Source organism: Anopheles coustani, chromosome 2 (genome assembly GCF_943734705.1).
Source record: "Anopheles coustani chromosome 2, idAnoCousDA_361_x.2, whole genome shotgun sequence".
NCBI classification, from domain to species: Eukaryota; Metazoa; Arthropoda; class Insecta; order Diptera; family Culicidae; genus Anopheles; species Anopheles coustani.
The window spans coordinates 56151799-56161200 of record NC_071289.1 but is presented as its reverse complement, the minus strand read 5'-3'; the positions used below and the strand labels follow the sequence as shown (position 1 = coordinate 56161200).

General features: G+C 44.1%; 1 protein-coding gene across 1 annotated transcript; it reads left to right on the top strand.

Moving 5' to 3' along the window:
- Nucleotides 1–4787: 4787 nt before the first annotated feature.
- LOC131267022 (uncharacterized) lies at nucleotides 4788–8869 on the top strand. Its single transcript, XM_058269765.1, has 4 exons — nucleotides 4788–5029; nucleotides 5929–6138; nucleotides 6221–6471; nucleotides 8096–8869. Exons 1-4 carry the CDS (start codon nucleotides 4979–4981, stop codon nucleotides 8199–8201), a joined length of 618 nt encoding a protein of 205 aa, XP_058125748.1. The 5' UTR covers nucleotides 4788–4978; the 3' UTR covers nucleotides 8202–8869.
- The last annotated feature ends 533 nt before the right edge of the window (nucleotides 8870–9402 follow it).

Here is a 9402-nt window from a genome sequence, read left to right as displayed (position 1 = left end):
CCCCAGCTAAATGTTTTTCAGTGATGATATTTCAGTCTATGATAAGAAAATTTCTTCAACATTCCTTATCTTACATTCTTAACCTAAATCTTAAAAACTAATTGCAGCATGGGCATTTTCGCCCACGAACCCTCTATAATAACCATATGAGTTCGACTAAAATATATCTTGTTGATATATACCGAAACAATAAAACAAGAGCCCAACAAGTCCGCAAAAGGTATAATTAACAAACATCAGAGTTAAGATTTCTAATACGGTGATACGGTGTGATTGGCAATGAACCGCTTTTATAAATCGTAAGACTGTTGAGGGCTATGTTGGAAATATTTTTAAAAACATAAAATAGAGTATTAGAATGTGTTGTCAGTATTTACTTGATACCAAATACAAGGTTTTCACCAATCTATTCCATGCATTTAGTACGATATTTCCCTGTTTTACTCTTCATTTTTCCGATTGCTCATGACCTAAATTGAAAAAAGATACTGGAAAACCCATAGTGGGTATACAAGAATGTCGGATTTTACGGCTTTTTTATTGTTTTTCGCACGAACCTAGAACTTTCGCTCTCGAGCTTGGCTTTAGAAAACATTTATTGATCGCGAGACACAAACAATTGGTCATTTGCCCGTTGGGAGTAGTATGGCCCCATTTTCCTGCTGAAACTAGCACAACACATTAGGACAACGGTTGCCACTCGCAGGCTAGATACCCGTAGATAGTTTGCACAGCCCATTCGGTAACTATAAGCTTTGTAGATTCTGGGTAGAGTTACAAGCCTTCTATGCAAAGGCTCCCACGATGACGCCAACTCGATGCTAATAGCTTTGATCGTTATAGAGCGATTTTGCCGTTCGCCATTCGCTAGATGACCTTTATGGTTTACTTTCCGGCACGTCCGCACTACGCTCTCGCGTAAGGTCATTGCCGTTTCCGTGTTCAAGCATCGCGGGGGGTATGTGCGCTCCTCCAACCGGAAGCGCAAGCCAGCGAGTTCCGATTAGTGTAGTAGGCGCAACTACCAAGAACTAGGACCTCCAATAGGTGTAACGTTGCGGACGCTATCGTCCCATCGCTATCGGTGTGAAAGATCCGGCAGACCGGGTTACAGGTTCCACTGCTCTTCGGGACAAATTATGAGTTGTCATAAATCGATGACACAAAAAATGATCGCTTAGTGTTTCGCATGTTTCAGACATGGACCGAAAAGGACCAAATAACAATGATTACCTTTGTTCCGAACGAACGAGTATCGTTCACGGTAGCTCCTTCCACAGTGTTTAAAGCACGTTATAAGCACGAGTAGTGCGTGTGAAAGGCTCACCTAAGTCTGCTCAAAGTCAATGTTATTGGGAGGTCAAAAGATGCCGTAGGCAACCTCTTACTTGCCCTGAATTTCATAGCATAGTAAACATGGACTAAAATGAAGAAAAACAAATTGATTCATACTAATAATTAAACATGTTTCCAATGATGTAAAACATTATTGAAATGACCATTGCGGTCGACTGCATTTGATCATATAAAGCATTGTTTTCAAAGAACCGTTCTAAGATTTCTGTAGTTCTGTGCAAAGTAATTTTATTTCATTAAATTCAATTATACCTCGTAATACTTCAACTCATATTTAACATATAATATAATATCAAACCTTTAAAATGTATTTATTCTAAAACACGAAGTAAGTCACGAGTAACAGTAGTAAAGTGCGTTAATATAAATCAAATTAAAACAGCAAATTCTCCCTAGTTTGCAATAACGGTGGCATCGCCTAGAAGACAATTTTAGATATAATCCGTTAAATGTTTAATTGAAACACCTTTTAAAAAACCGGTGTTTCTTTAAGCAATTTGATAAAACAAAAAGCAAAATTTAAACAATAGTAGGTATCTCGCAATGCGGATAATCGTGAGTCTATTTTGCTGTGTTTACTAATGATTGCTTCTACAATGTATGCATACCGATTAGCTTAGCGCAGCTATTGCGTCATCAGACATGATCTCGACAAAGTCAAGGCAGGTTGTTCATTTTATTTTTTATTTATTTTTTTTTTCAAGACAAAACCAGTTTGCCAAATTTAGTTTTAAGAGAGCATTGTGCAAATATCAAAAGAACGTTGGTAGTCCCTATTTCCAGGGAGTGCTCAAGAACACGCTATAATCCAGAACAAATTTGGAAGAAATGAACAATGTTCATTAATGTTTTAAGCTTCATTAATCATGTGTCTAGTCCTACAAGCGATAGGGAATAGTAAAGTGTGATATCCACCAAGCTCGTATATTGCTGTATCAACGCAAACGCCGCGAGTCAACGGGCATCGGTCGCCACACACGACCGTCTCTATTCAAAGTCCGATCCATACTGACTACCCTCTATCCGTGTAACCCGAAACCCAGGATGCCACATCCTCCCTTTGGCAAAAATAAAGCGTTACCTATTCCCACAATTCTCTACTCTCTACACCCATGTTCAAAGTACCGCTTCGGTGGTCTTATTTTCCTACCGCTACGCCCTTCAGACCTCGGATTCTCTTTGAATGACTCTTCCTATCTTCCCTCGCATTACGGTCAAAATTTGGCAACTTGGTCCCGATCCCTCAACTCCTCGTCTTGAGGACGTGCTGAATCAACCTTAATATTGGGGAGCAGATTCCTCACTGCTCTACCAAACAATCAATTGTGCTGGAGGAATTTTTGTCACGTGATTGCGGCCATGAGTTGTATGCAACCCCATAGTCAGCCAAAACATCCTTCCAATTCTGTTTTTTTTTTCAGCCTAGCTACAGTTACCGTTTGATTCGCATACCCTTTTAATACCTCTTCTGGATGCACCGTCAAATCCTGGCCAATAGTGTGGAACTTTTGTCTTATTATTTGCCACCCCTGGGTCGTGATGGTATTTACCGTGGCCCCGGAGTCGATTAGGAATGTGAACCTCTCAGAACAAGCACGCAATGTACCAACCGGGGATCCCCATCGCTATTGGAATCCAACTGCGGAGTCATAGGGCACCCGGTGATCATCTATTTGATTTCACCGGCAATCAGCACCAGCTTGATTTTCACCTTACTCACCAATACCAAACCGCTGTTCCGTGCCACCGGCCTAATATTCATGTTTCATCCTGTTTCTTTACTCGTGCATATGGGCTACCGTTTGCCCTTCAAGCAGTCTAAAACAAAAACAAACAAAACAAAACAAAACTCAACGCTTTTCTGCACTGGTCATGGGCCGAACCCGACTCAGTGACGTTCGCGATCACCGCACCGCTCTGTTGGTCATGGGCCGAACCCGACTCAACTTTCGTACTCTCTCTCTCACTGGCCATGGGCCGAACCCGACTCAGTGGTGTCTCCGATATTACCTCTCTGTTGGTCATGGGCCGAACCCGACTCAACTGTCGCACTCTCTCTTACTGGCCATGGGCCGAACCCGACTCAGTGGTGTCTCCGATTTTGCCTTTCTGTTGGTCATGGGCCGAACCCGACTCAACTGTCGCACTCTCTCTCACTGGCCATGGGCCGAACCCGACTCAGTGGTGTCTCCGATTTTGCCTTTCTGTTGGTCATGGGCCGAACCCGACTCAACTGTCGCACTCTTTCTCACTGGCCATGGGCCGAACCCGACTCAGTGGTGTCTCCGATTTTGCCTTTCTGTTGGTCATGGGCCGAACCCGACTCAACTGTCGCACTCTTTCTCACTGGCCATGGGCCGAACCCGACTCAGTGGTGTCTCCGATTTTGCCTTCCTGTTGGTCATGGGCCGAACCCGACTCAACCGTCGCACTCTCGCTCACTGGCCATGGGCCGAACCCGACTCAGTGGTGTCTGCGAAAATATTATCAAATGCCCCTTTGTTGGTCATGGGCCGAACCCGACTCAACTTTCTTCCCAAAAACTCACATACGCGTCCTCCTTTCTTCATCACTACCGGTTATCAATTTTCCACTTCGTTATCATGGCAGGATCGCCAATGTGATATCCACCAAGCTCGTATATTGCTGTATCAACGCAAACGCCGCGAGTCAACGGGCATCGGTCGCCACACACGACCGTCTCTATTCAAAGTCCGATCCATACTGACTACCCTCTATCCGTGTAACCCGAAACCCAGGATGCCACATAAAGCATATTTCAGAGATGTCTGTCTACATTGAAGACTATCCAATTATAGTAAAAATATGTGTGTGGTCACAATCGACCGAACGTTCTCACTCTTGTGACGAAAAGGGCTTCCATGTCGCATGTTGCTTCGCGTCCACCATCTAATTCCGGTGCCTATGGCATGGCAATATGTGGACAGGTAACCGATGTGTGATGTTTGGCTGCTTGTTATTTTTTCGACCCGCTGCCGACAGCTCGCTGCGACATTGATGATGGATACGAGTTCAGTCGCAGTTCGAGAACATGTGGAAAAAGGCTTAGTTTGCCCGAGGCCTGGAGGTATGTGTCGGAGAGCCACTAGCATGCACCAGTGATCGGGTGGGAAGACCGGTTCGAGATTGGAAAATACGCGGCGCTTACAGCTCTCGTTTTACCGAGCTCAGCCGGGCGCGGACAGGTTCCACCACCGGTGGATTTAGAGTGTCTGATCGCGGAGTCACGTCCAAGTAATCTGCTCTTGTCTCACCGTGAGGTCGGGAGGCGCAAGATGGACAGATAGACAGAGTACGGCGATTGTGTGCAAATCTAGCTGCAAGTGTGTAGTGTAACCAGAATTAGTGGTGGTGATGCTGTTGCTCCTACTGCTGGGAGACAATTTAAATTCAATTTTAACTCTATACCACACGGCAGCGCGTAGACAGTGTTGAAGCTCGCATCGCTGTCGGCTGTATTCATTCGTGGTCGAGATTCGAAGGTGTTCAGTTGAAGTACTTCAGGAGCTCTCGGTTCCCTACAGTGTATTTTTGTTTTAGGCTTGCTGTATAGCTTAAGTAACTTATTCGCGTTAGTGCAAGGTGTGAAAACATTAACAGTATGAAGGTGCTAATTATTCTATCGGCAGTGCTGTGCAGCGTGTTGGCAAAGGTGAGAAAGCTGAACTGTTACGGCCATTTTCAAATCAAAAGTTCTCGTTAGTTAGTTAATTTTCGGTCAGACTACACCAAAGTGGCTTGTCTGCCTCCCTAAAAAAATATTCTGGAGATGGTGGAGCAACAGAAAAATACATACACGTCAAGGATGATGCCATAGACAGATAACAATCAGCTGAACTGATGACTGAAGATGGCGGAAGGTAGACCCTCTCACCCAACCCAACCTCTGCCGGTCCCGTATGAGACACGGGAACCTAATCTCGGCACGCCAATCTGTCCCCGTGATACAGCTGATAAACGGCCTGTGTTTCGTGTGGGGGAGCGCCTGACGTTATCAGCAGCAATTTAGCTCTATTAACGACCTGTGTAAACAAATGTGGCCAGTGTGTGGTTCCAAAGTGATGACGTTTGGTACAATATTTGACTCATTCTGGTAGCTCTAGATGCACGCCTCGTGCTTCTTTTTGTTTTGCTCTTTGCGTTCTCGAATTATGCAACTGACAGTTTGGAATTTGTGCAATCGTTTGCTTAATGCACATGGTGAAATTATGTCCTTGCCGAGACGAAATGCACAGGGTAGCAGATTTTGTGGTATCAAAATGACGATTCACAAATTGACATAATCATACTTTTTCTGCAAAAAAAAAAAGAAATCTCCTTTGCTGACACATTACTTCTGCTAAAAGTTACTTTTCGAATCAATTACTGTAGAGATATTATAGGAGATCTGTATGTAACATTTGATTAGATTGAATTCTTTTTTTTCCAAATTTTGTTTTGGCTTCATTATTCACACCGTACATAAAGTCTTTAAGACTACTGAACAATTCGTGATTATTTTACAAAGTAAAACCGGTTATCAAACCATGCTTTTACCTTCGTTTAATGCAGGATCAACCGAGAAAAGCGATCGTCCACTTGGAGGGTTCCACGGGTGTCACTGGTAACGTGACGATCTCGCAGTCCTCTTGTACCGAACCGGTCTTCATTGAAATCAACGTTATTAGACTGACGCCAGGCAAGCATGGATTCCACATTCACGAAAAGGGAGACCTGACTGACGGATGTGCCAGCACCGGTGGCCACTACAATCCGGACAAGGTATGGTTCGGGCTCGTGACGCAACATTTATTTGATTTGAAACCTGCCCTTCACTTTTGATGGTTGTTTGTCTCTCCCACAGGTCAGCCATGGTGCCCCGAACGATCAGGTGCGTCACGTTGGAGACCTGGGCAACATCGTTGCGGACGAGGACGGTAACGCAAAGACGTCGTACTCGGACACGGTCGTTTCGCTCTATGGAGCCCGTAGCGTTATCGGTCGCGCCATCGTCATCCACGCCGAGGTGGACGATCTAGGAAAGACCAACCATCCGGACTCGCAAAAAACCGGAAACGCAGGCGGTCGTGTGGCTTGCGGAGTGATCGGAATTCTGTAAATATCGGCCAAAACCCGCCGCTTCTTCGTTTTCTTATGCTTATGTGTGTTGTTTTGTTGGGTGCCGCGTACCATAACATAACCATAAATCTATACATCAAGTACAATTCTCTACACATAACACTTTTATGCTTGTATTTTGTTTTGATTCATCCAGAAATATCGACCTCATTGTTACGGCACAGCGGTAAAATTGCTTTCTCGATTTTAAGATCACCTAAAAACCATTCAATATGCATAGGAAGTTTCCCGAAGGCCTTTCGTTCGGCGTAGCAATGTTGCACTATAACATCACTAGAGCACCACCATAACGATCCTGTTTCGCGATTTAATTAATGATCCCATCACACAGTAACCACTAAGTGGTTATCCTTGAAGTGACAAGGTCGATAAGGTTGTGTTGTGCATTGTCTCCCGCTGAAATTTCCCGCGATCGCTACACGATGTGCGTTTATTTAAACTCAGGAGGAGAATTACTGGACGTCTTTTATGCCTGAAAATAGTAACGACTGGCTCGGATTGCAAAGACGTAGTAAACCAGTTTGTTTTTTTTTTGCGAGCAAGACGTCAATAAAAAAAAATACTCACGTTGCTTGGTCGAACGTTGGCTTTAAAAAACTGGTCCTGGAAGTTGATCAACATATTTACGAGGAGCTTCAAGTTTCAAAAGCACTTTTAATGCTAACTCCTTGAACCAAGCATGCGCCAAGGTCATTGGTAGAAAAGGCAACATGGACAGTGGTTAACGATTCGAGTTCACCTAAAGTTTGAAGGCTTGGTGACATAATTGAAGTCACTTGTCCAATGGCTTAATGGCGTCGAGGCGAACAGATAAATAAGGAAATCTATTAATCATACTAGACTGGAAGGTTTTCTATGTGACTTTGTGGAACCTTTTCGAACCGGCTTTAACCGGCAAATGTGGTTCATGAGTTATAAAAGTCATCAGCAATGTTGTTATGGCGTACTCCATCAGGTGCCCTAATTGTTTGGATTGTATCTGAATTAAATAATAAGTTTGACATAGTTATAATTCCGCTTCACACCAGAGAGTTCAATGGATCCTTTTTTTTTTTTTTTGGTTGGCACGACATCCCCTAGTGGAACAAAGCCTCTCTCCGAAGAGAGTTTTTGTGACCGAAAGACGGTATATTATAGATCGGTGGTCAGCCGTTCGTAATACCGGGGGGTGCCGGACTCGAGATTCGATCCCACACCTGTGGCGTGGTGTTTCCTCGCGCTACCGCTGCGCCATGGGCACCCCCCAATGGATCCTTTATCGACAGGTAATTACATGCTTTGAGGAATTAAGCAATATGAAACATCATAAAATAACGAGTAACAATTGTCCCTAGTGTACCATCCAAACTTGTTTCTTTTTTGTCCTAAAGTCCTTGTTTCAGGGGAGAGTTACCTACTAGTAGTAATAATTTCAAACCGGAATCAATGAAATTACTTGTTGCTTACAATCGATACGTACCTTAACCCTGTCCATTCGCTTCATAATCACGTGTGTTTGTGTCGGTGTTGTGCTTCGGTGTGCACTGTGAAGATTAATCGGACCACACTTTGACGATTTAACTGGTTAACCAACTCTTACACCTTTCGTCCATTTTTTTAGTGAACCCTTCGCGGAGCCAGCTGAGGAGTGCAGCAGCGGCCAGCAGGTCCTGTTGCCAGCGTTCACGTTGTTGATGTCGCTTTTGGCAGCGCGTATGTTAATCTAGTAGAGGCGGGACAAAACATGCTGGCGTTACCTTAAATGGTGTGTACGTGAAACATCGATTAATTATGGACTATTTTTTGCAACGATAATCTAAGACGGTGCGTGCCGTTCTAGTGGACGCGTAATAACAAAAACCTTCGCCTAGGACGAGTCCGCCGTTGGTGCGTGAGGCAAAGTTCACCGAACTCTCACTTTTCATTTGCCACCCAGATCCGGCGGGCCACCATGTTCTACTTCAATCGCCAGAACCAGCACGAAAGGCCCATGGACGTAAGAAAGAAGAGTTTTCTCGAACGTTAGAAGAGTTTTTTCATCGCTATATGCTCTATAGGAGTGTTTTTCTGTTACGGGGAATACCGACACATCCTTTGTTTTTGGAAAATCTGTACATAATACCCCTTCAATTGGTGGCCACATCAAAGCTCACGAAAATGAGGAAAATTGTTGCCCCCTTAGTTTCCGCCACAAAAAAAATCCACCTGCCTTAAGTAGTTCTTCGCGTGGGAACGTGGTTTTTCGCTCGTACCAACCAGTTAGCATCATCCTGAGTGACCTCTTGGTCACTCGATCCTCGAGCCGTGAACCTTTGTTATGTTACTATTTATTTATACATATTTTTTAGTTTGTTAAGTGCGTTTTTGTGTAAATAAAGCGGTTCTACCCGCCATCTCTCACCGGTCAAAGTCAAGCGTCACATGGTTCGAGACAATGGTCACCCCGTGGGTGGTATTGGTTTTTGTTTCGCATTCAAAGCGTTTGTACACCCCAGAATTACCTAAGGAGTTTTCAAGCTCCTCCCAGTGTTAGTAGTTTTTCCGCTGGACTCCGTAGCTCCGGAAGGATATCCTTCCACGCTGGGGTTCCGTGGTTTCCGCCATCATAATATCTAACCGTCGGCGGTAAGATGACTGTCGAGGATTTAATGGACAACCGTCTGGACGAAATCAGATAATGAATGTTTCTTCGTCCCTTGTTGTCCCTGGCAACCCACCAGAGTTGCCGTTTCAAATGGCAACAATGTTGGTAGTTCAACTTCAAGGACACCCTATGCTGGGAAGCAAGCAATTTATCTTTCTTATTCTATCGATGATTCAGATATCGTACCTGCTTGGGTGGTTTATAATACACCCGGGGGCCTGATTAAATTGGTTGGTATTCAAATAATTAAGTTAAGATTAAGTTGGATTATCAGTAAAGATGAA

Bases quoted from the DNA above. Each gene is read 5' to 3' on its own strand.
- LOC131267022 (XM_058269765.1), top strand. From the start codon at position 4,979: ATGAAGGTGCTAATTATTCTATCGGCAGTGCTGTGCAGCGTGTTGGCA. The intron at 5,030-5,928 runs GTGAGAAAGCTG...CGTTTAATGCAG, and splicing joins TGTGCAGCGTGTTGGCAAAG to GATCAACCGAGAAAAGCGAT. The intron at 6,139-6,220 runs GTATGGTTCGGG...TCTCTCCCACAG, and splicing joins GCCACTACAATCCGGACAAG to GTCAGCCATGGTGCCCCGAA.